The 26,807-nt window shown below is 43.8% G+C and overlaps 2 protein-coding genes across 6 annotated transcripts in view; both read left to right on the forward strand.

The window, feature by feature from the left end:
* The window catches only part of PXYLP1 (2-phosphoxylose phosphatase 1), a 68,635-nt gene extending 62,215 nt beyond the window's left edge, over positions 1 to 6,420 (forward strand). For all 5 annotated transcript variants that reach the window (XM_064152756.1, XM_064152759.1, XM_064152754.1 and 2 more), the window contains 2 exons: positions 1,694 to 1,833; positions 4,128 to 6,420. In XM_064152756.1, coding sequence (XP_064008826.1) covers positions 1,694 to 1,833; positions 4,128 to 5,059 — 1,072 coding nt within the window. In that variant the 3' untranslated portion in view covers positions 5,060 to 6,420. The remainder of the gene's footprint in view (positions 1 to 1,693; positions 1,834 to 4,127) is intronic.
* The window catches only part of LOC135180395 (DNA polymerase epsilon subunit 3-like), a 101,526-nt gene that overhangs the window by 1,705 nt on the left and 73,014 nt on the right, over positions 1 to 26,807 (forward strand). The window lies entirely within an intron of this gene.

The following is a 26,807-nucleotide window of genomic DNA, read 5'->3' on the forward strand; positions in this document are numbered from 1 at the left end:
GCAGCAGAAGCAGCAGTAGCCAAAACAGCAGCTGGGGACGATAGGCGAAGCTGAAGCAGCAGAAGCCAGCAGGAGAAAGAGGGAACACAAGCTGTGCTTCTAGACATTAAGCTCTTGATGCTCCAATGAAATTATATTAATTTATGTATTGTTTCCATTATGTGGCCTATCCCTGGAGTGTTCATCTTTCCCCTATGTCTGAGCTAGAGGATCAGCTCAAACGGCCACAAAGCTTTTTTGCCTCCTAAGTTTTATGATTCCAGGAAAGCTCAGATTCCTACTGAAGTTATGTGACCAAATTTATCTTCACACACACACACACACACACACACACATATATATATATATTTGTTGTTTTTGAGCAACAAACTATTCACCATGTTCAGGCTGCAAGATGTATTAAAAGAAGACCCATCTGAGGCTGAGCTGAGTTACCGCAGTTTCCGTACCCTCATTGCATGCTGGCGTGGAACAAAAAATCCCTACATCAGTGATGTATTTCTGCTGCAGGAGTGTGATCATCATTTATTTTTTACAGGTGTCAGTCCCTTTTGATGACGGAGTTTGGGGACTCTCTTTGTACATATAGTTTCCTGCACAGCAGTAAGGCAGTAAACAGTCTTTAATGTATGTGAAAATTCCAGAAAAATTTAGGAGCTCTCAGCATTCTTTCAGTGACTTGAATTCTGTTTTAGTACATGAAACTGGACTTTTCTTTGTGTGTCTCTTCTCCAGTTGTTCCTTCAGTGCAAGTCACTTCATTTTACAGCCCACAGAGTAGAAATAAGGCAGCAGTTCAGTGGTACCATAGTTTTGACTGTTATAGGAATCTCATCCTGTTCCTGTCAAGGAATTACTTTTGATCCAAAGCGATCCTTAGATTAATAAACATATGGATTTGAGGAGTGGGGCATTTTAACCAAAATCGACTTTGGTCTGATTTGCAGCTCAGATCTAAGGGAGGAACAAAATTCTTCTCTAGATCTGTCTTGTATGTATGCTTTAATTCTTTAATAAATCAGTTCCTACTCACAAAGATTGCAAGAGAAGAAAATTGCATGAGCAGACAATATGAATCAATAATATGGTGTTCCTGGGTGGTTCTGTTACAAGTAGCCCTGAAAAATGAGGACGGTTTTCTTCTTGCTCCCTGAATTATCAAGTCTAACAATGGTCTCCATGCTGTAATGTTTCAGTCAGCATAAAGAGCTAACCTCTTACCAGAAGAGCTTCCCACACACTTGGAGAATCTTAGCATCACTTCATCCAGGGCCAGAAAGCTCCAGGGTCTCCCATAGAAGTTCTGAAATACTGACCTTGAAATATTGAAATCAACTAGTCTCATAGTGGTGAGAGGCAAAAGCTTGTTAATGCCTTTGGCTGTGGTGTTAAATTCACAACACTGTTAGTGATTGCATTCAAAACAATCCAGAAATAGCTTTCAAAGTGACTGAGAGTTAGTATAATTTCAAGATGACAAAATATCAATTTCCCTATGGCTTTTGGTAGTTAGGGAATAGTTAGATTTCTTTTGCGTGTTTCTAGAAGTCCTGACTAAGAGCAGATGTTGTCTCAGTGAGAAATAACCTCATACCATAAAATTTCTGAGCTGACATGCATGGAATATTTGACTGTCTTGAGCCATTTTCCTATATGCATATGGAAGTTTTCATGTTTTGCTTTACCTCTCTAGGAAACCTTCTCATACTCAGCTTGAAGCTTTCATTAAACATATGTCCAAAGGCTCTACAGCCCAGCTGGATGGTTCCCTGAGCAGCCTGCCACGTTACCCGAGTCATTCCTTGTGTGAAATGGGAGAGCTTACACAGACAGGTGAGTTTCCATAGCAGCTCTGTCTTGTCTTTTGCTCCATTGAATACAGTCTGCATGAGAAGGGATCTTCTGTTTTTCTTTATATTGAAATAAAAGCTTCCTATAAAACCAGCATTTATAACATTGGTCATTATTAAAGACAGCGGGTCCAGAGCACTGAGAGAAGGGCTGTGAACTCTGCTAGCGAATATATTGCTTAGTTTATCTGTACCCAAAGGGTGGGAAAGATGTCAGGTAGCTGGAAATGTAGTCATCAGGGATTTGACTGTAAAAGAAAGTATGCAGAGAGGCAGGGTGTATTGTGCTGCTGGGGTATTGGACATAGTAGAGACAGAGTTTGGGATTGGAGAGAGAAGCTGGAAGTAGTGCTAGATAGGGCATTTTAGAAAAGATCTGGAACTGCTGTCAGCAGGCAACAGAGAACATGAATGGAACCAAATGTAGGAAGACAGAAGCAGAGGAGTAAAAGGTAGAGAAGACAGATGCATAGAAACAATTTGCCAGTTTGTAAGGAGCAGACTTTTGGAGTGCTTGGAATGGTGTTCTCCACCCATAACAGCCACTTGAACCGCTGCGAACTGAAGTGTGTGTGTTTGCACTCATTTTGCTCATGCATTTATGCCAATGCATCCAAAAGGAAAATAGACAAGTGCTTTCCTACAAATGTGGACATGTGCTACTGCACAACAGGGTAGAAATGTGGTTGTGAAGAGTTAGACATGTTGATTTTTTTTTCCTTCAACATTCACTAATTTGAAAAATCAGTCATACTTTTCTGTTCAAATTATAACATTGATCCATTCCATTTTATTCCCACGTCTAGCTTTTACCTATGCTGTTCTTTTAAATACCAATTACTGAAAAACACACGTTATGGTGGATCTGGGTAGTCAGTGGTGTGTAGACTGACTAATTAAAAATGAGAGAGCGGTGAAGATTTGGGAAGTCAGTGTCATTTTTGTCTTGCCAACAGCCTTTCAAGGAATCCCCTCTGTTATTTAGTCTAAGTCTTGCTTGCCAAGTTCTTATATGTTTTGGGATCCTGTCAGAAGAAATATTTGTGTTAGGCCAGTGTCAAGTCTTGCAAAGTGACATCAGGAGAAGTCTAGTTAGGCTGCCAAGAAAGCCATAACAGCATGTCGTGTGTGGAATTGATTCCATCACTGCACACAGCTTGTAACTGAGAAAGTATTTGGGACTTCTGTAGTTATTCTAATGCACAAAGGATTCATGTGTGTTGTTTTGCTGCGATGGGAGGATAGCACAAGCAAGATGGATTCTGAAGTAGAGGTTTTGGCACATGTAGAAGGACACACACCTTCTACCTTTTCAGATGGATAAAAACAGAACCTTAATGTAAAAATTACCAAGCACTTTGAGTACTTCCTGAAGGAAGACAGAGAAGGAAGTCTTTGTAATTCCTCCACTTCACCATGCTGATTTGTGAGTTCACACACTAATTTCTGTGTATTCATTTCCTCAGTGCTGGTAGTTTTGCTGGCTTCCATAAATGCACAGGAAGAATGGTATTCACTGCTTCTCTGAAAACCTGACTCATGTACAGTCTGGATCTGTTTTCATAACTGTCTTATGTGTTAGATCCATTCAGTCTGTGTCTAGTACAAAGAACAAATATTAAAGTTTTTAAAGACACCAAGTTTTTTAAGAGCTTTTATGGAACCAGCTTTTTCTTTCTATATCATAGAACAATTTTGTTTGAAAGAGATCTTTAAGATCATCAAGTACAGCTGTTAACCCAAACCATGTCCCTCAGCATCACATTTTCACATCTTTAATCTCTCCAGGGATGGTGACCCCACCACGTCCTTGGACATCCTGTTCCAGGGCTTGACAAACATTTGAAGGAAGAATTTTTTCCTAATATTCAACTTAAAATTATTCTGACACAACTGGAGGCCATTTGCTCTTGTTCTGTTGTCTGTCACTCAGCACATTGACCCTGACCTTGCTAAAACATCCTTTCAGGTAGTTGCAGAGAGCATGAAGGTCCCCCTCAGCCTCTGTTTCTCCAGGCTGAACAACCTCAGTCCCTTCAGATTCTTCTTATATCTCAAATTGATTCCTGGAATCCAAGAGGTACTGAAGGATAGCAGGTAGCATATATTTCATACAGTTTCCTAATAGGCAAGCACAAGTGGTTTAGTTTTGAAGTTTGTAACCTTTCAGCCAATTGTTAATTTCTCCATAATACTTTTTAGCTGTGTTCTTTTGGTTCTCCAGACCTAAGAAGATTCTAGTCATGTGTGGTAATTTCTTTCCAAATTCTCTTTCAGGAGTTGTGCAGCACTTGAGAAATGGACAACTATTACGAGAAATTTATATAAATAAACATAAACTGCTGCTGAGTGACTGGACAGCAAAGCAGCTCTACTTGGAGACAACAGGGAAAAGCCGAACCCTGCAGAGTGCTTTGGCGCTGCTCTACAGTTTTTTGCCAGATTTTGACTGGAAGAAAATTAATATGAGACATCAGTGGAGCACCATTTTCTGCTCTGGAAGCTGTGACTGTCCTATGCGAAACCACTACCTAGAGGAGGAGCAGCGCAGACAGTACAGTTTACGGGTGAAAAACAGTGATTTGGAGAAAATCTATGTGGATATGGCCAAAATAGTGGGCATTCCCACCAGGCAGCTGAGGGCATCCAACCCAATAGATTCTCTCTTGTGCTATTTTTGCCACAATGTCAGTTTTCCGTGTACCAAAACTGGCTGCATAGGTATGGAACACTTCAGAGTCATCAAAAGACATCAGTTGGAGGATGAGAGGGAAAGACAGGAAAAGAAGCTTTATTTCTTGTATGCGCTGTTGGCTACTCATCCTCTCCTCAACCAGACTGTCAATCGGCTGCAGCGCATTGCAGAAGGCAAAAAGGAAGAAATATTTGTTCTTTACTCTGCACATGACGTGACATTGTCACCTGTTCTTAGTGCCTTGGGCATTACAGAGGCCAGATTTCCTAGATTTGCTGCCAGGTTAGTTTTTGAACTGTGGCAGGATGGGAAGAGACCCAAAGAACACTTCATCCGTATCCTCTATAATGGCGCCGATGTCACATTCCAGACCTCGTTTTGCAAGGACTATTATAAACGTTCCAGCAAGCCAATGTGCCCACTGGAGAAACTGATCAGCTTCGTCAAGAGGGATATGTTCTTAATTTTCAACAGCACTAGTTACTATGACGCATGTCGTAGAAGACCACTGTAGAGAAGCAAGGTGGAAAAGAAGCAATGCTGATTTGTGTTATCAGTTGAAGTCTGTATTCTGGTTGAGGCACAGTTCAACTTTGTTACTTCTTGTCCTTGGATGTATACGTACAAGAGGATATTGCTTGAAACAGCCTTCAAATTGTTTTATTTTCATTCAGGCTGCCATTGGTCTCTAATAGAACAAGTAATGAGGGAGTGTCTGTGTGTGCTCACATATGCTGTGTTACCTGTAGTGATAAATCCATGGGCTACTGTACCCTGGATATTGTTTGATGAAAAGTGAGAGAGCAGAGACTTTTGTTTCTCTGTTTTCCAGAGGAATACTTGGATGCCAAAAGTTCAAAACCATTCCTTCCCCTCCCCACTATCTCACACTCATTGCAAGCAGTTTGTATCAAGATCTTGATGAATTCCAGGCATCTGCATTAAGCTATTTGTGAGGAATTCTAGAAGCTCCCTACTCAGAAAGAAGCATGTTAATGTTTAGGGGCAGGTCTTTGAGACAAAGTGCGTGTGTGCATATGTACTTAGCATGTCCAAATGAGCCTGTGCCTTTTTAACCTCACAGACCTTTGAATACCTGGCTACTGTTGCCAGTGCCAGAGAAGGGTATACTGGAAAATGGATACAAATCCCTCTTCTTTAATCACACTTTCAGCACTTTGAATAGACCAGACACAGTCCAGAAATATGTAAAATCTTGTGACATTACAACAGATAGCAAACACTACTGTTGCCACTAAACCTGAGGTTAGGATTAGAAATCAGTTCTGTGGTGAAGTGTTGGCTCTTTCCCATTGTGAATGTGTTCAAGCTGCTGTGCTGTGGAACAAATCAGTGTTTTAGGAGTTTAACATAGTGACTGCTTGAGTCAGCCTGACTAAACACTACAAGAGTTAGTATTTTTATGGCCTAGGAAGCTCTTCTTTTGTAAGGTCAGACCTGTACATATTGTACTGTGTATATTTGTAACACAGTAGATCTTTCTTACTTCTTTAGTCAGTAAAGACTTGTGAAACTCATTTTTAGACATTTCTTCCCCTTGATCAGAATGTTTAGATTTAAGAATAAACTGTCTTTTATGGATGACTTGATATGGGTAGAGAACTTGAAACTGCTTTCATTGCTTTTGAAGAAGTAAATTGAGAACCAATTTTTTAATAGAACTAGGAATTTTGTAATAGTGAAGGTTTTTTACACCTCTAGGAATTATATAGTCTGTGACTTGTGATTCGATGGTGCTAGTTCATCAAAGAAGATATAACTCAGCCTAAGTTCTCTGACTGTGGCCCTTCCACGCTGTCTTCAATGCTGCATTTCAAAATGTTTCTTCAAATAAAACTTGGGGGACTCTTTGTATATTTCTGTTGCATTCATTCTGACTTCTTTTGCTGTTTGCAATAACAAGATCTGTTGGAACTTTGCTGTTTGGTGGCCATTTGCAGGAATGATGCTGGAAATGTTGTCAAGGGTGGTGTTTCAAATTAGAAAATGTGAACCCTTCATAGCACCTGCAAATGCCACTCCTGGTGTCTCCGAAAGCCAGTACTAGGAATCTCACCTTGCCTGTTTTGAAGACAGTCTATAGAACTGTTTTGCTTTGATTTCCTTCTGCTAACAAGATGTGTTTTGTTTTAAAGGTTTAGAGATGCAGCCATGAGTCAGAGGAGATGTGAGTTTGGCTTTAAAAAAATCAAGATCCTAGATGTTGTAGCTGTTTTACCAGCATGTAGCTTAACTTGTTTTGTAGAGAAGCAAAAGTGCACAGATTTGATGGGCTGTGTTCTGCTTGAAGTATCAAGCTGACTTGGGGTAAATCAGTTAAGTCTGATGCCAGGTAATGTGTTCATCTGTAGTCAATACATGAAGAAAAAAAGTGAGGCAGATTGTCAAGGGTTAGGGCTGGGCCATCCATGAAACAAGTGACAATCTCTATGAACCCCCCTTCTCTCTTCTCAGAATGAAGAGGAAGGGAGTGAGGGAGAGAGACTACTTGGTTGGGAAAGAAATTAAACCAGCTTTAATAGAGCTAAACTCATCTGCTGTCAGTGTCATGTATAACAAGTTAGTGTGAGAGCCTTGGATTAAAGGCAGAAGGGACAGAGTCCTCCTTGGACACCGGCCACCGAAGAAGAGACTTGACCCTGGTGAGCATTCAGCTTTATGCTGAATATGACACCCATGGAACAGAATCCCCCGTTGGTCGATTTAGGGCCACCCGTCCTGCCGGCTCCTCCCCAGCAAGTGGTGCAGTCTCCTTCCCCTTTTGTTTTAGTTCTGATAGGTACAATGGCTTTAGTTTCAAATGCTCCCCTCAACATTACGAATGCCAAACACCTTGGTTTCAGCTATTGTATTCTAGTTTTGTATCTGGAAATGCATGAGAATGCATCTAATTGCAAAATATTTGGGTGCAAAATGCTACAGAAAGATTCTATGAATGTACTGAGAGCAAGAGATTTGAAGAAAGAAATCGGATGCCCTCTTGTGGCGGTTTTCTGTTGTACAAAAAGGGAAAGGAACCTTAACTGAATTCAACTTGCAAGGCTGGGGGGGTGGAGGGAGGAGGGAACCAACAAGAAAAAATAAAGCCCAATGGCAAACAGCTTTGTGCTGAAATTGCAACACCGCAGAAAAGTGTAGCTAAACCCAGGTAAGTTGTAGATGGATTTTATCTGTCAGTCCAAAAAAGGGGCCTCCTTCCCCAGTCCAGTGACTGGCTTGAGAGCAGACCTGAAAAAAAAAGGACTTGGGGGTGCTAGTGGATGAGAAGCTCAATATGATCTGCCAGTGTACACTTGCAGTTCAGAAAGCCAATTGTATCTGGAGTTGCATCAAGAGAAGTGTGGCAGCAGGTTAATGGATGTGATTCTTCCTCTACACTGCTATCATGAGACCCCCACCTGGAGTACTATATCCAGTTCTGGAACCCCTATTACAAGAAAGATCCAGAGAAGGGCCATGAGGATGGTCAGGGGGCTGAAGTGTCTCTCCTATGAGGACAGGCAGAAAGAGTTGAGGTTTTTCAGTTTGGAGAAGAGAAGGCTCCAAGATGTTGTTGGGTCCTTCTAGTATCTGAAGGGGGCCTACAAGAAAGCTGATGAGGGACTCTTTAGGGTGTCCGGTAATGAAAGACTTTGGGAGGGAATGGATCCAAGCTAGAGGAGGGAAGGTTTAGATTAGACATTAGGAAATAGGTCTTCACCGTAAGGGTGGTGAGACTGGAATAGGTTGCCCAGGGAGGTGGTGGAAGCCCCATCCCTGGATGTTTTTTAAGACCAGGCTGCATGGGGCTCTGGGCAACCTGGTCTAGTGGAGGGGGTCCCTGCCCATGGCAGGGGGATTAGAACTAGATGATCCTTGGGGTCCTTTCCAACTCTGATAATTCTGTGATTCTCCATTGTTAAAGAGAATGGGTGTTTACTTACAGAAAATGCTCAGAACCTTGTGGAGTGAAATAGCAATCATGACGAGAACTGTGATGGCTCCTGAAGGAATTGGTTCATGTTGCTGCACAGAGGTATGTTCTCCAGGTCACTGCAGCTTACTGTCCTCTGTATCAAATTCGATTCTCCTACTTTCAGCAGAGTAGCTTTTGAAGTTACTGCAGTATATGGGATTATAAAACAAAGTATTTTTTTAATCCCTGTTGGTTTGCTGGTTTAGTCTCGAGTAGTTTGCCTTGTGGTTTGGTTGCTTTCCCTTTGCCACATAAAGGGAACTATGCCACATGTGCATGCTATGTTGTTACTTAAGCAGTTGAGATGTGACAGAGTCTGGACTTCATAGAGTTATTCAAGACTGAAAATAAATGCCATTAAGCCCTCTCGGGCAGCCATTTTCAAAAGTGATTTAGAACTCAATGGAAGCTATTCCTTTAGGATCCCTAACAAAAATAATCATTAAAAGTTTTTCTTCTGTTGAAAGTAAAAAAGAATGGTGAAAAAAGAGTGATTTGAAATGTAAAGCAGTCCAGATCTCATTCTAAGAATAGTCTTTGTGGTAGAGGGGGAAAAATACATTTGTGGGGAGAAAAATCTTGTGAGCTGAGGTTGTTGTTGCTGAAGGTCTTTGCAAAACAGGACGCACAAGATAGAAGAAAAACAGGTAGCAAAAATAGAAAGTGTGGCCTCTTGCAAATTCTGGCACTTATCTGCCCTGGAGCAGATATGAACAAGCAGCTATTTTAAGCATACTAGTCAGGAGACTGAGGATCCAGGATCATCTGCAGGACCAGTGAATGTCTAAGGCCAGTTGTAGGGGTATCCATTGTGCATATGTGTGAGTGCTGCCATGTATGCACAAGTGTAAGAGGCAGCTTGAAGATTAAAAGATTTGCAGCCAACTGCTTGGTAGACCAAAGACTTTCGAGTCACTGGCTGGGCTTGGGAAGGCAGAGCTGCAGCAGCCTTGCTTCTGTAGAGCTACTGGATTGGTCACAGAATCACAGAAACACCCAGGTTGGCAAAGCCCCTCAGGATCACCAAGTCCAACCTAGAACCCTACTCTACAAGATTCACCTTAAACCATATCCCTAAGCACCACATCCAAACAACCCTTAAACACATCCAAGTTTGGTGACTCGACCACCATTCTGGACAGTTCATTCCAGTGCCTGACCACTGTGAAAAACTTTTCCCTAATGTCCAGTCTCAGTTTGGGGCCATCCCCCCTAGTTCTGTCTCAAATCACCTGTGAGAAGAGACTTGCAGGCAGCCTCTCCCTAACGTCCCTTCAGGTGGTGGTAGACAGCAATGAAGTCTCCCCCTCAGCCTCCTCTTTTTCAGACTAAACAGGCCCAGCTCCCTCAGTCAGTCTTCATAAGATTTATTCTCTAGGCCCTTCACCAACTCTGTGACCCGCCCCTGGACCCGCTCCAGAACCTCCACATCTCTCTTGTATTGTGGTGCCAATTGTCAGCTCCAAGCAATTTTGTCAGCAGAGACAGAATGATCTAAAAAGAGATTCTGCAGATTTAGATGATGGAATGGTTGACTGTAATACTGCTAAAACTGTCTCTTCCTCCAAAAAGTCTTTCTGCTCCAAGAGCAGTGAGCAGCTGTGAAGGAACTAAGCCTAGTTTCTGATGAACAAATAGTGGCCCGCTAGTTGCATTCTCCTTTTGCAGCTGGTCACATACTCAGTGTTCTCATTTGACAGTGCTAGTTGTAACAGGATTCTGACTATTTCAGTGCATCTTTAATTTGAAACCAAACCAACTAAACAAAACAAACCCAAAGCCCCAAACACCTTTGTAAGTGACAGGCTGAAGTGCTTTTCTGCTACCTCCACACATGCATAGTTCAGGCTGCAGAAGGATGATTACTGGCTACTGGCATTACTTGCTGTCAAGTGGGAAAAAATAATGTCTTGAGTGTGTTCTTATGCCTATCTCAGGTGCCATAAAGATATCTTTTTGCTTAGAGCTCTTCCACAGGGGTTTAGATTATGTCCATTACTACATAAAAGATGACATTTGTCAGCAATTATTGTGCACTCAGCTGTGTTCCTAAGCCTTTAGATGTGAACCCACAGTTAAGTAGGTTTAAGGAAAGTTTGAATTCTTAATTATTAACTTCTTCACTCTGCAATAAGGTAATTTGGGTTTTGGTAAGAAAGAGCATTGAAATGCATCATCTTGCTGAAGAGTGATAAAAAATACTTCTGTTTTTTAATAGGGGCCTGGAATCAGGTGGTTATGCTATGAAGTGGTGGGTGTAAGAAGGAAGGCAGCCAGCTTAAACACTTGGAGATAGACAGGGTCTCATTAACTGCAAGGGCTTGTCATGCATCTGTGCTACTTCTGCCAGTGCTTGTTATGAGTGGCATAGAATAGGAGCTAATTGTCACAGCAGTATCCATGTGTCCTGATATCTGTCTGAAACCACAGGCTTTGACTGAATCTTGCCTTTTCATGACTGTTTGCCATCCTTAGTTTTTGTAAAGCACTCTGTGAGGATGTGAGTCTTAACTTCTGTGTGTTGGGCCAGTAGCCTGCTAGGAGGAAAATTTGCTGCAAATCCTGGAAGCACGTGGCATGAGAGAAAACCTCATTTCTCTGTCCTTGACAGCTCCTTGGCAGGGCAGTTTTCCATGCCACAGGTGTGAGCCTCTGCTGTAGCCATTAAAGCTATGATTTGCAGCAGCTGCTGGGGATCTAACCCTCCATCTTCACTAGCTGCGTCGCTGTATTTGCCACACTCCTGTTGGCGACGCAGTTAAAATCCATCTTATTTCCCACTGTTAATTTCTGTAGCCATTCTCCTTTTAATTTCTGTGATGCTCTAATAATTGTGTGGGTCCCTGAGGTAGGGGAGTGGGGTTTTCTTACCTCACGGGATAGCTCTTTAGCAGAGCTGAGAGAAGATGGCAGGCACCACTGGGGCAGGGCAGGGGCAGGGGCAGGAAGGGAACGCTGCTGCCTGTACCACCTCAGCTCTCACCACTGCTCCTGGTTGGTACTCTGTAAATGCAACCTTGGAAGTCCTGGACTGAAATGGAAAGAGAGAGGAGGAAGTGGCAGCCACCCCCTCAGCTAGGTGAGTGATGAGATATGAATTATTATTGATATTCATAACCAGGCAAAAATATTGACAGAAGTATTAGTATTACATCTCACCAGAGAACTTATTTACCAGGTACAGAGGCATGGTTGTATTCACAAAGGGAATGGGCAGTTTTAGCTGCTGAGCAAAAGCCCAGCAATGCAAACACTACTTTACCCTGGGGAGAGACTGGCAGCAGTAGTTATGGCACCCCTGGGGGTGCATGGGAGGAAGCTGTCCGCTGCGAAGCCACGGTCGCTGGACGCACAGACCTTTACAAGAGACTTCTAAGGCAGAATTTGCCAGGGCTGCTCATGGCCAGGCTGCTGCTGTGAGGGGTGTGCAGGCGAGCAGGTGGTGCAGGTGGCTGGCAGGCTGTGGCTTGGGCTTTCCTGCGGTGCTCAGGGTGGCTGCCAGGGCGCATGGTGAGGCGAGCAGGTCTGGAGCACCTCTGGTCCCTGCAGCTTTTGCACAGCAGCTGTATAGCTGCATGCTATGGAGGGTTCTTTTAGCTGCAGCCTCAGCAGCAGCTCTTGTTTCTCCAGGCAGTACAAGGCAAGGCTTACCGAGGCCTTGTATTTATTGTTTGGCCAAGAACTGGTTTGGCCAGCAAGGAATCCCAGCAGCCAGCACAATCAGCCAACAGAATGGCGTCAAGCCAGGCCTTAACCATAGAAGGTAAAGACATGGGCCTAGCAGGAGTAAAGCATGGCCACTACACGTACCTATTGCTTACCACAAAGGGAGGGCATATATCTTGGACCCAGACATCATGGCTCCAGGCCCATTTGTCCTCCACCAACACTCCCTAGACCTTGACAAGAAGGAGGAGGGGGGGAGGGAGATTGCATCCAGACCAGCCAGAGCCTAGACCGGGTTTGAGTAGGGCTCATGTTTGCCTGTTCTGGCCTACCACAGCAGTGAGGCAGCCCCACACCTGCCTCTAGTGAGACAGCCCCACACCTGCCTCTGGTGGCCTGTTGCCATCAGCACCGTGTCAGGGATTTGACCCTGCCAGGAAACAAAGGCTTCATAGTGTGGGGAATGTGTGGAGAGAGTACATTTGACAACAAAATGGTGTCAGGACAATAACCTGACCTAGTAAGAAGCATCCCTTCAAAATCACTTTTTTGACATGTCAGTCTGCTTTCTTGGTGTTGAGAGAAGAAGCAATTTCAAACAAATGGAGAGGTCCCTGAAGAGTGGAAGCTGCCAATGTGATGCCCATCCACAAGAAGGGCTGGGAGGAGGAACTGGGAAGTTCCAGACCCTTCAGCCTGACCTCAGTGCCAGGCAAGTCATGGAACAGGTCGTCTTGAGTGCCATCACAAAGCACCAACAGGATGGCCAAGGGGTCAGGCCCAGCCAGCATGGGTTTAGGATTTTTTATGATCAGGTTCCCTGCCTGGTGAACGTGGGGCAGGCTGTGGATGGAGTCTACCTGGACTTCAGCAAAGCCTTTGACACTGTCTGCCACAAGAAGCTCCTAGCCAAGCTGGCAGCTCATGGTTTGGACAGATTCACTCTGATGAGGGTCAAGAACTGGATGGATGGCAGAGCCCAGAGAGTGGTGGTGAATGGTGCCACATCCAGTTGGCAGCTGTCACCAGTGGTGTGCCCTAAGGATCAGTGCTGGGCCCAGTCCTGTTCAATATCTTTATTGATGAACTGGACGAGGGGATTGAGTCCAGCATCAGTAAGTTTGCAGATGACACCAAGCTAGGAGCAGGTGTGGAGCTGTTGGAGGGTAGGAGAGCCCTGCAGAGGGACCTGGACAGGCTGGATGGGTGGGCAGAGGCCAATGGGATGAGATTAAACAAGGCCAAGTGCAGGATTCTGCACTTTGAGCCACAACAACCCCAAGCAGCGCTATTGGCTGGGGACAGAGTAGCTGGAAAGCAGTCAGGAGGAAAGAGACCTGGGAGTACTGATAGATAGTAGGGTGAAGATGAGCCAGCAGTGTGCCCAGGTGGCCAAGAGAGCCAATGGCATCCTGGCCTGGATCAGGAACAGTGTGGCCAGTAGGACAAGGGAGGCTATTCTTCCCCTGTGCTCAGCACTGCTCAGGCCACAGCTTGAGTCTTGTGTCCAGTTCTGGGCTCCTCCATTCAAGAGAGATGTTGAGGTGCTGGAACGTATCCAGAGAAGGGCAACAAAGCTGGTGAGGTGTTGTGGAGGCAGGAATTAATGTGTGGCCGAGTCGGGAATTTTATACAAAAATAGTTATTTTATTTTCCCAAAACCCACCCCCAAAACTATATATACAAAGATTAATTTAGTTTAATTAGCAGATTGAGTTGCATGAGAATTACCTACAGGGATACCATCAATAATCTGACTATTTTGGAAGTGAGAAGTTGGAAAAGGCTTTACCTATTAATTAATAGTGGTTTTCTTACTAATGAAGTTGAGCCAAAATAACTCATGATCAGGCTGGCTTCCTGGTGAGGTTTGTCTCTCTCGTTCTCCTGCAGAAGCTGTCCGAGAGTCATTAAGAGGTGTTCAGCTCTTACAAAGGTGTCAGTGGGGAAGCAATCCTTTGACGCTTTCTGTATTCACCTTAGGCGAGCAAAGGGGGGGGGGGGGGGGGGGGAGTCTCAGGCAGGCACGAACGTCCAGGCAGTTACCAAGTCCAAGGCAGGAACCCCCAAAGGCAGGAAGCCCCCCCAGTTTGTACCCTCACTAGACAAAGGGCAGAGTTACTACACCTTAGGCGTGAAAGCACACAGCCAATCCCAGCCAGATCCCAGCGCGGGCACTGCACAGGGCACTCCTCATGTGGGCAGGACCCCTTTGCTCACCCCCTTCATGCCTACGGGGCAGGTGACGGGGGGGAACCAGGAGGCTTTCCCCTTCCCATTCAAGCCATGGAGAGAGAGGAATTTAGGGGTACACAGGACTTCCAGGACATGAGGGACCTGGAACTCAGCCCTGTGAGGAGAGGCTGGGAGTGTGCAGCCTGGAGAAGAGGAGGCTCAGGGCAGACCTCATTGCTGTCTACAACTCCCTGAAGGGAGCCTGTAGCCAGGTGGGGTTGTTCTCTTCTGCCAGGCAAGCAGCAACAGAACAATGGGACACAGTCTCAAGCTGTGCTAGGGGAGATCTAGGCTAGATATTAGGAGTAAGTTGTTGTCAGAGAGAGTGATTGGCATTGGAATGGGCTGCCCAGGGAGTCACCGTCCCTGGAGGTGGTGAAGAAAAGCCTGGATGAGTGTTTCGGAGGGGGTTATCAGTACCTACGCCTATTTGGCGGAGGAGAGAAATTAATTGGGGTGATATAAAATTTCATATAAAAATATAATTTATTAAATTCAATATTTGAACTCTCACCACTCCAACCACTGTATATTAATATTAATGTTCAGTACACGGTTATGAAAACAATCTAGGGTAAAATATGTACAGGGATTTGTTATTTAACTAGCAAACATTCAAACTATAAACAGAGAGAGTTTTCCCTGTGGCTTAATGCCATTTGGGATCTTTATGTGTGCTAGTTTGAAGCAAGCTGGAATGTTTTGGTAACAGAACTAGATAACGGGCAGTGAAATGAAAACAATTGATGTCAACTTCTCTCACAGTCTCGCTGAGAGCTCTGGGAAGAAGAAAGACTTTTTCTCCATTTTGTTTCTCACTCTTGCTTTTGCCTTAGACCTGGTCACATCTCATTAACCCTGCTCCTACTAACCTTGCTCCCTAACCTCTTGGCTGCACCTCTCTTCTTCCTGAGAACTGGGGTAAGGTTAAGAGGGCCGGGGGAAGGTGTTGGGGTGGTTTGAGAGCCCCTCCTGGGGACTCAGGTTTCTGGGAGGGGAGTTGTGCTTTTGTATTGTTTATCCTTTGTATATTTCTGTATATAATTGTAAATAACTGTATATATTGTAAATAGCTGCTTGTAAATTCTGCTAGCTGTAAATAAATTGCTTCATCTATATTCCCAGGGTCCGTCTGAGTTAGCTGGGGCAAATACAAAAGTGTGGGAGGGGCGGGGTAACCCCCAAACCATCACATTATGCTATTTGTCCAGCAGAGCAGGCTGAAACTCTTTCTGCTCTATGGCAGAGGCAACTTTTATTACAGAGGTATTAAAGCTTTTACTCACAATTCTTTATCAATTATTAATTACCCTCCGGGGCCGCATCAGAGCCTGTGCCTAATGTCCAGACTTCAGGGGATGTCTACCTGCGGACTCTGAGGCTGGAATCTTCCCGGCTTGAGGGGAGAGGATAAATCTTCCCAGCTTCTGGGGAAATAGGTTTTCTCTAACCTTTGTTCTCCTGGCAAGGGATGATCTCTGCCTCTGACGCTGCTGGCTTCTTCTGGATGCTGTGTCCAGGGATATCAGCTTGGCAGGATTTCAGGAGCAGGAGAAGAATATCAGTGCTGTCTCTGGCATGGTTCTTCACCACTTCAGGCCATGTGTGCAGCTGCTAGGAGTCTGAGCTCCGTAGGTAAAGCAATGCAGGATCTGGTCCTGATAGCAATATAGCTTGCAGATGTGCACAGCTGGCTTAGGAGGCTATAGGCTCCTTATATATATATTATGTGCAGGCTTAAATGAGCTCTGCATCTAAGGTACGCAGGCAGATAAGCTGCGAATAAATCAAAGCATGAGGTCTGAGCCTCTGAACATCAGAGCTATGCAATAGCATCCGAGTGTGTGGGTCTGAGTGGCTGAGCACTGCAAGTGAGGGTCAGAGCTGTGTCTGAGCCTTGCAGGTGAGTCAGAGCAGCAGGGCACTGCAATAGAGTCTGAGCTGAGCTGCGTGTAGGTTTAGAGCAGCTGCGGGTAGGGTCAGAGCATGTTGTTTTCCTGTGCACCCCTATTTATTGACTGTGGGCCGAGATTAATGGCCTCTTTGGCCAATAGAATGACCAATCAGGTTGGCAGTAAGCCAAACCTTGCCATAATAGGCAGAAGGCTCTTGTCTGGACTTTCCCAAATATGGGGATCACATGGATTTGCCCCAGGGAGACACAAGCTGGGTGTGTGTGGGCTTACACAACTTGTTTACAGCCAGGGGTCCTGGCAGAAAGACATGTCCAGGCAAGGCAAGGCATAAATAAGCCACTTTTCAGGCCTACAGGCCCTCCATAACAATGAGGCACTTAGTGCCATGGTCTAGTTCAGAGGTGCTCAAACTATGGCCCGCGGGCCAGATATGGCCCCCCAGGGTCCTCAGTCCAGCCCGATGGTATTTACAGAACCCCCCCACCAGGGGCTGGGGGGGAAGCCAAGCAGCCACTTCCTGCCACTTAATCCACTCGCCGACCTCGGCAGCCCCCAAGCAGCTGCTGGAGCTGGGCTGGAACCAAACTATAGTCTGACCCCCAACAAACTATAGCCTGACCCCTGACAGTGCCTGAGGCACAGTGAACCGGCTCCCTGTTTAAAAAGTTTGAGGACTCCTGGTCTAGTTCATTGGCTAGGGCTGGGTGCTAGGTTGGACTTGATGATCTTGGAGGTCTCTTCCAACCTGCTTGATTCTATGAACTCTTGCTGTAGGTGTCACCATGGTATCTGCATTAAAAGATGATAGACGCCATCCACCTGATGGGTGCTACCAATAACGGCAAATGTGTGTGCCCCCTTTCCAGCTATGAACCACGCTTTGAAAAGGCTCACCTGCACCTGATGGAAAATCCTGAATTCATTCTAACAGGCAATGTCTGTCAGGAAACTCTGGCTGAGGTTACGATTCCTTCATGATTTTACCTACTACCGAAACTGCCAGTTGAGTGAAGACCTGTCAATCCAGAATAAAAGTGACTATAGGGAAACCGTTTTAGTAATTAAAATTCTACAAACTTTTCCAAGAAGTAGTGAAAGGAATTTTACCCTTGTCCTTTGGGTGGAATTCCATCTGCAATTATTTTGGCTCTGAACTCCATTTGCCATGGTCTAGCCTTGAGCTCTGTGGTAAAGGGTTGGACTGTGAGGTCTCTTCCAACCCTGATGATACTGTGATACTGTGATACTGTGATAATATAGCAAGCTGTTCTGTTTCAAGCTGTGGCCTGCTGTGTAGCTGCACTGCTCAGTGTCAAACAGGTGCTAGAGTTCACCTGAGAGGTAAATAATAGAATGTATATAGTTTACACAGTGCTTTGTTACATTTTTCAAAGCCTCTAAGATTCTTCAGGATAAAATACACATCAGAAATTAGATGTTATTTGACTTTTATTAACATGGTTGATCATGGGGATACTATTTTTATGCTTAATTGTGTGTTATGATAAAATATAGATACACTATACATCTGATCAGTATGTACATCATTCCAGTATGTTGTAGCTTAGGTCAACTCTCCTTGTAAAAGTAGATCTGCAAAATGCTTTTATTGGTTAAATAGAGAATCTATGCTATTGTGGACATTTGTGGTGTAAAGTGACTGCTTTGCATGGTAGATTGATGTTTGGCTCTACCACGTTTTCACAGTTTGTTTTTTTGGAGGATTTTTCTTCCTGCAGCTAGTTTGTAATTTGTGGTGTAGCAGAGTTAAGAAGTTTACATTACTTCATTTTTAAGTAGTTGTTCACTGGCATTTTGTGGTGGAGGGGCTGCAGCCCAAAAACAGAGGCCTCCCTGTGCCTCTGCATGCCTGGACATGTTTTCCTGCCAGGACCCATGGTAGTAAACAGATTGTGTAACACACACACACAGAGTCTGTGTATCCCTGGGGTCTGCCCATGTGATCCCCATATTTGGGAGGGTCCAGGCAAACAGTTTCTGCCATTAAGGTAAAGTTTGACTTACTGCCAACCTGATTGGTCACTTTGGATGGCCAAAAGTGCTACAAATCTCAGCCCACAGTCTATAAAGCGGGGTGCAAAGGAGCATCACGTGTTCAGTGTTCAGAGTATTCAGACTCAGCTGTTCAGACTCAGCTCTCTGACCCTGCCTGCAGCTCAGCTCAGCTCTCTGATTCACATAGCAGCATCCTGCTGCTCTGACTTGCTTGCAAAAGCCCAGACATGGAGTCTGGCCCTCGCTTGCATGTTCACTGAGGCTCAGACCTCTTGCATTGATCTCAACTCGTAGTTAGCCTGTCTGCGTACCTTTAGAAGCAGAGCACATTCAAGCCTGCACCTGATACATATCTGGGGAGCCGATAGCCCCCTACGCCTAGAGCCAGCCATGCATACCGGCCAACTATCTCGATTTGTCTACGGAGCACAGGCTCCCAGCTTAGCCTGGTAAGAAGGATCAGGCTGGCAGACCTTCTAGATTGTCTGCAAACCCACAAACACAGCCTGCTAGCTGTGAAAGGACCGTGTCAGATGCTGCACAGACAAATCCTTCTGCTGTTCCTGGAATCCTGCCAGCTGACCATCCCTGGACATGAAGCATCCAGAAAACCAGCAGTGTCGAGGCAGAGACCACCTCACACCAGGAGAAAAGGTTAGAGAAAGCCTGTTTACCCCAGAGACTGGGAACATTTATCATCTCCTTGCAAGCCGGGAAGATTCCAGCCCTACGGAGGTCCAAACACTGGGCACAGGCTGTGATACAACCCTGGGAGGGTGATTAAGAATTAATAGCAAGACTCATAAGTAAGCTTTAATTCCTCTGTAATATAAGTTATCTCTGCCTTAGAGCAGACACAGTTTCAGCCCCTGCCGGGCAGACAGCATAGTTCTTAAATAGGCATTAAGCCTCAGGAAAATCTCTCTCTGTCTATAGTTGATGATATTTAACAATTATTAACCAAATCCCTGTACATATATCATATGCAAATTGTTTTCATAACCTTGCACTAGAACTTATTACACAGTAGTTGGGGGTGGCAAGAACTTGTAAATATTAATTTTAATAAATATTTTTTATAAAAAATTAATACTGCCTCAAATTAATTTCTCACCTCCCCTTAATAAGGGAGGAATAGAGAACCCCCCTCCGCAACACATTTTCAAACTGAACACTACTCCTAATAGAGCAATTCACAGGAACTCCAACATCTATGGCCTGAATTGTGGCATTATCCTGGACATGGAACATTACAGACAGTGTTAAATTCTTGCAGATCGAAAGGCCAACTCCATCCTGGGTGGGTCAAGCTGCTTTCTATGAAGAAAGACAAGAGAGGGGATGGATTCTCCCCTTCTACTTGGCGCTGGTGAGACCCCGCCTACAGAGCTGTATTCAGCTCTGGAGTCATCAGCAAAAGAGAGAGATGGATCTGTGGGATTGTGTCCAGAGAAGGCCACACAAATGATCTCAGGGCTGGAACTCCTCTGCTGTGCGGATAGGCTGAAAGAGTTGGGATTGTTGAGCCTGGAGAAGAGAAGGCTTTACAAAGACCTTATTGTGAGTGTTCGGTACTTTAGGTGGTCTATGAGAAAGGGACAGACTTTTTAGCAGGGCCTGTTGTCCTGTTGCCCACAGGATAAGGGGTGCTGAGTTTGAGCTAAAAGAGAGGAGATTCAGATTAGAAAAAAGAAATATTTTTATTCCAATGAGGGTGGTGAAACACTGCCCCATTTTGTCCAGAAAGGTGTTAGATGCCACATCCCTGGAAACGTTCCATATCAGATTGGATGGGGTTCTGACCCACCTGCTTTGGTTGAAGGTGTCCCTGCTGACTTCAGGAGAGTTGGACCAGGCAACTGCTAAAGGTCCCTTCCAACCTGTAGCATTCTATGAACTTCTTGTGTGTAAGTCAAACAATTTACTGCAGACTGATGGTATTTGGTTCATCATTAATCCAGCTTGCATGATGCTATGAATGATAATTGGAGTAGCTGACTTACAATAGCCTTTTTTAATGTAAGTATTTGTATTTTTAGACATTTGATGCCACATGACATGTAATCTAAAAGATGGCCTTTTGCCAAATGGAAATGGTTGATGTGCTTTGGCCGGATAGTGAAAGAAGTCTCATCTGTCTGATCTTTGCCAGAGCCTCAGCTATTTCCCCTTGTGCCACTTTGGTGCTGTGTAGTCTACAATGCAGGAGCAGCTTTGAAGTGGCTGTATTAACCCTGGCGTTCCGGTTCTTGCACCAGCAGTATTCTAACATTAAGCTCTATTGTTACTGCTTCTAGACCAAGCCTCACTCTGAGGCTAGTACTTGCACAAGAAAATGCTGAGGAGTTTATATTTTTATGTAGCCCCCAAACTGTAATTCACTCTAGAATTGATTGAAGTGACTGGAAGGCAGCTACTGAATTTAATCAAGACTTTAACATGTGTTATATAATAATGACGATCTCACTTCTCCCTTGGAGTATTTCACTATTCTGTTAATGCCTGTGTAAGAAAGCGCTGTGTGTGCTGGGGTGAGGAGGGGGAGATTAAACGATCCGAGTAGAACTTCTGACACTGTATGATGCTACTCAGTGTGAAATGACAGCTTCAGCCCGCAGGTGATGATTTAATGTTCAAGTACCTGGAGGGAGGGAATATTTTCCAGTTTGCCTTGGGCGCTGAGAACCTTTGTGCTTAATACATCTTAGAAATTGTCTCTGCAGAGTTTCTGAGAGCTGCAAGAACGTCCCAGGAATTGCAGTGCCTTTCCCTTGCTATTCATTCCTGCCTTGAGGGAAACTGGTTGAACGCTCCTTAAGCCGTGAGGAATAATAGTTTGCCTTTGATCAGATACAGCCTGAGCAGTGTGCTACTGCTCTTTTCCTCTGATGACTGCTTCTAAATTGTGCTGCAGACTGGGAGAGGTACCTGGAGTTTGATCATTTCTGTTTTATAAAAATCTTGTCATAGCACTGTGAGGCTGTGCTTAGAAGCTCTCTAAACAAGAGAAATACATTACCAAAGACAAATAAAATTCCAAATTCACATCACTGACAAAACTAAGCTGTGATGACTTCTTTTCTTCCTCCTGCTCTTTTTTTCCATCTAATTAAGATACAAATCCACAGTGTCCAGATCAGAAACTTCACTAATCCCACTTTTTTTGCATAGCAGACAGTCACCTAATGGTGTAAAAATTAGTCCCCTGGGTGTATGTTCTGTGGTATCATATAGGAGGCCAAGCTGCTCATCTGGGGGTCCTCTACTCTTTCATTTTTGGAGGCTGCAATCAGCCAGGAACTTAGGTTTTGTCACACTTAGTTACTGGTACCACAAATTCCTGCTCTATTTGCCTGCTTTTAAGAGGCGATCTATGCACAGGCAGTAATGTGTTGATTATTATTTTCAGGTTGCTTGTGACAGACATCCCTTTAAGAAATTTCACAGCCTTAACTTGTGTACGTTTTACAGATGATGTTTCAAACAAACATGAATGGATCAGTGAGAATTATCATAATCCATGAAGATGTGAAACCATGTTAGAGGTGGGAAGAGGACATGTCTAGGACTTGGACTTGTGGCTAAAAAAAATGACTTTGTGTTTCAGTCTGAGCTACTTTAATTTTTAACTTTAGGAGCTAGACACCTGAAGAGTGATGTCTGTCAGATTCAAAGTAATGTAGTTTGAAATGGAGGGAGTTGATCAATCAGTGGGATCTCTTCTGTGGGTGATCTGAATCAGGGTAAATTTGTTTCATGACTGATTTAATCTAGATATTCTTCTCCACTGCAATTGTAATACAGCCTGACAACGTTAATGATTTAAATGTGAATTATTGTTCTGAAGACTACTATGTCTAACAGTATCTTTATCAGTCCTGGGAAGAATGTTGTGTGTATCAAGGGAGAAAAAATTCCTAGTTGCTGTCATTACATGAAGATTTACTGTGGTCATTTGATTTCAAACCTCAGGAATATCACTGGTTTCCTGTTCTTGAATTTACATGGCTGGGAAAGTGTGTCTGTTTCTCCAGGAGAGGGGGTCCCATCACTATGGGCCACAAAGATATTGCACACTCCGGGCTTGCACTTCCTTTGGACTACCTTTTCCTGTGCTATCTCTCAGCCAAAAACAACTTGGAGAAGTGCAAACACAGTAAATCTTAGCAAAAGAACAATGTGCTTGAAAAAGTTGTTGTAAGAGTCTATGCATGGCTTTTTCACTCAGCTTGCCCTGACACCCTAATGAGCACAAAACGTACTCAAATGTGCTGGGGGAAATCATGCCTGCTGCAATTAATTTTCCTTTACTGTTTATGTGTTGCATTAAGTCCTCACTGAAATCTAACACCTGGTTTGTGGGCCGTATTTCTGTCCCTGTCTGGTTCTGTTTTCCAGACACAAGGTATAATCTGTGTAGTAACTCATATTCTATACGCCTACTCTGTGAAGTACCTTTGTTTGAATTTTAGCTTCCTCTTCACCATGAAAGCAAGATGCCTTTTTTACTCTTTCCTCTTTAAACAGTGACTCATTATTCAAATGTAAGGCAGCTTTAATGGAAGTTTGCATGAGACTGTAGAAATCACTCTGGCTGATGGGAATGGAGTGAATGTGTACAAAATTTATTTGGGACTTCAAGATCTTTATCATAGTTTTGGTTGTTGTTGCACTTCCAAAATCCTGGCAGCTGAAGAATGAGAAAAAGAATAAACAGAGAGAGGATCAATAGCAGGAAAATTAACTTCTAATATAAAATGACAGCTTGACAGCGAGCGTATTTGTCATGAATTGCAAATGCAGCAAAGTCTGGGAACGATGATCTGATTTTTTTTCCTGATTTTGTCTCATTCTTTTATAGAATGTCTTATGTGTATTAAATCCATTGATGTCATTGGAACCTTAATATAATGGTATATTGCAAACGCCTTCTCAGGGTAGGTAGAATTCTCCCACTCCCCTTCAGTGATACTTGCATTTAACTTTTGCAGCAGTAAATCTTAATTTGGGGGGAATCTGCATAAATTCTAAATCAAGGAAGTCTTCTTCACTTGATTGAGCCACCTCATAAGAATAGATAATCTCAAGACTTCTGTTCTTTGGTCCTTGGATATCATGGAAGTAAGTTAAATAGAATTGATTCAAAGCACCTGCACTGGCTTGGCTCATGCATTGTACCTAGTAATCATATGTCAGACTCAGATCTTTTGATTTAAAGGGGGTACTGATGGCAGCATCTGTGTTGTGTTGAATTTCTCATTGTGCACTTGACAGTTGTTTCTCTAAATGTTGTTGTGTAGTGTTTTGGGCTTCTCCCCAACCTAATTCTAGCTCTGTTTGCTTGATCACATCCTTGCCCTCCCTGTGCCTTATAATAGCCAACACGTCTTGCATCATATCAAGTGTGAAGTAGCTCTTGATGGACTCCTCCTTTTGTGGGTTTTTCTCCCCAGTCTCTACTCTTGTGGCAGTCTCAGAGGGACACATGCAGAATGTTTCTTCTGATGTTGCCCAGAAGAAACAACTACTACTTCTTTCAGATATTTCCCATAACTGCAGAGCCCTGTTTTGAACAAAACAAGCTTGACTGAAAGTGTGTGTGAGGGTTAGCTTGAGAAGCAATAAAAAGGGAATTGTCTCACCTAAAATAAAGATACAACTAAATGTGGGTTTGTGGTATGGCCTGTGTTACATCTAATCTCTACTCGTCTTTTTAGAATCTGTACGTTGTTTTGGCTGGAAAAAGACCTTTAAGAGATACAGAGTCCAACCATCATCCTAATGCTACAAGTCTGCTGCTAAACATGTCTCTCAGCACTACATCCATATGTCTCTTAGGTCCCTTAGGGATGATGATGATTCAACCAGAAGCCTGTTCCAGGGCTTGACCACTCTTCAGTGAACAATTTTTTCCCGTGTCCAACCAAAATCTCCCCTGGGCAGCATGAGGCTGTTTCCTTATGTCTTGTTACCTGGAAGAAGATTTAAGTCTCCACCTCCAATCTCCTTTCAGATAGTTGTAGAGATGAAAAGGTCTCCCCTGAGCCTGCTTCTCTCCAGACTAAACAACCCTAGTTCCTTCAGTCACTGCTCAGAGGAACTGTGCTCTAGACCTTTCATTGGCTTCATTTCCCTTCTCTGGACCTCTCCAGGATGCTGATGTCTTTTTAGTAGTGAGGGGATAGGGAGGGGATTTAATAGAATGAATGGCTAAGGAGCTATGGTATACAACATTCTTATGCTTACATGTGTCCAATGGTAAAGATGACCTGGAGGTGAACATTTCCTAAGAGAGTTTAGTACCAGTTGTCTGAGAATGCCCAGGGAAGTTGTGGAGGCTCTGAATTGTGGAAGTGTTCAAACGTGGGTTGGAAGGACCTTGTGAAACTTGGTGTAGTGGGAGATGTACCTGTCCCTGGCAGAGGGGTTGGAACTAGATGATCACCTTTAAGGTCTGTTCCAACCCAAAGCATTCTGTGATTCCATGATGATTTGCAAATCCTGTGTATTATGGTGATTCAGATCTTCATTCACAGCTAAACCAGACCCATTGGTTTTAACGCTACAATTTAAGACAAGTGGTTATTCCCTCTGCTCCCCTGCTTGGGAATCTTTGGATATGATCACAGCTTCTGTACTTGGACCATTTTAATTTCTTTGCTTGGTGGATACGAAAGATCATCAGCCAGTTCATTAGGAGAACTGTGATGATGTCTCTTCCAGAGGTTTATTCACACTCACTCAACAAAGTTCCCCAGCATGCCTGTATCCTTTGGAAGCAACAACCAGATGGCCTGTAGGGTGTGTAGTATGTGTCTGTCAGTAACACCAAACAAGTCTCTAACAATTGTATTCTTCTCTTGAAAAATGAGTGTGGATTTTCTTCCCTGGCTTTATGTCATACACACTTTATAGCACTACCAACACTTGCTGTACATAAGAGCGTGCATAAGCTCTGTCTACTTGGCATACACAGCCTGAAATGAGACAGTGTTAGTGTGCTTGCTCATGTCCAAGATTATGCTGGTTGTTGTGCCAAGTTAGAGACATGAATGTCAAACCATTCCACAGGCCTGGAAGGGGTAATAAAAGTATTTATGAATGTCACAGTTTTAACTGTTGCATTTTTTAAGACCTCCACAGCCTGGACTGATTTATGACTGTTGAGCTCTTTAAAAAACAAAACAAATAAACAAAAAAAAGAAATCCAAACAGATTACATACAAAAGAAATCAGGGAAGCCAAAAGCTACGCTTTCAAAGAACTATCTAAAAATAAGAAGTACAGCTATAAACTTTAATATCCCACTGAGCAAAGGAGAAAGTTTTTCTTGTAGGCTGTAGGAGCATTTGCAGTTTTGCTGAAATGCAATTCTCATTCTGCCTCATACAGGCTCTGTGGAAGTAACTGCTATTTTTAGTTTAGACATGGGCTTTTTAATTTCCTTATTTATGTTTTCATTCTCATCATAATGGATGTATTGTAAGTGTTCCCTGCATCATGCACGTTTAACCGTGACATGCAACACTGCTGGGTTGAGCTGTGGCAGCTGGAAATTTGGTGCAGCAGATTTGCAGTCCCCAAGTGTGTAAAGGAAGTTGAATGACAAAAGTACAAATTTCACAACCAATTACAAAAGGCATTCTTAGGGCTGAGCTGGGGGTGTATTACATCCACATCCAGGCTGTTCTGATGCCCTCCGTAGGTTTAGTATTCTTGTATAGTTGGGGGTCAGTATTATTAGCTAGTGTGGCGAGGGTTCGATGGTACAACATTTGTGTCCAGATGGGAAAAGATCATGTCCAATTGTGGTGCATGTAGTGTAGTTCTTTAGAATTGAAAGACGTGTAATAGAGGCAAAACACACTTTTGGACAGCCTAGAATACCAATCACTCTGAGAAGGCTTCTGGGAGTCAATTAGAAAAGTAAAGCAGTAGAATCATGCAGCGGTCTGTGTTGGAAGGGACGTTAAAGATCATCGAGTTTCAACCTCCTGCCACAGGTAAGGGCACCTCCTGTTCTAGACCAGGTTGTTCAAGGCTTTGAACACTTGATCCAACACTTCAACCCAACCTGACTTTGAACACTTTCAAAGCTGGAGCCTCCACAGCTTCTCTGGACAAACTGTTCTAGTGCCTCACCACCTTCACAGAGAAGAATTTCTTCCTAATGTCTAATTTAAATCTGTCTTCTTCCACTTTGAAGATATTTCCTCTTGTCCCATCACTGCATGCCTTTGTAGTAGAGAATGAGAAACTCTCTACTGGAGTTTTGACTCTAGTATTCACTCTAATAGATTGAGAAGCTAGTTGTTCGCCCTCAAGTGCTTTGTGTTTTTTCTGATTCTCCTGAAGAGAGTGTTGTGGAGGGCCTGTAGGCATGAAAATAGGCTTATATATATGCCTTGCCTTGCCTGGACGTGTTTTTCTGCCCAAACCAGAGGATAAACGAG

This window comes from Pogoniulus pusillus, chromosome 13 (assembly GCF_015220805.1).
Source record: "Pogoniulus pusillus isolate bPogPus1 chromosome 13, bPogPus1.pri, whole genome shotgun sequence".
NCBI classification, from domain to species: Eukaryota; Metazoa; Chordata; class Aves; order Piciformes; family Lybiidae; genus Pogoniulus; species Pogoniulus pusillus.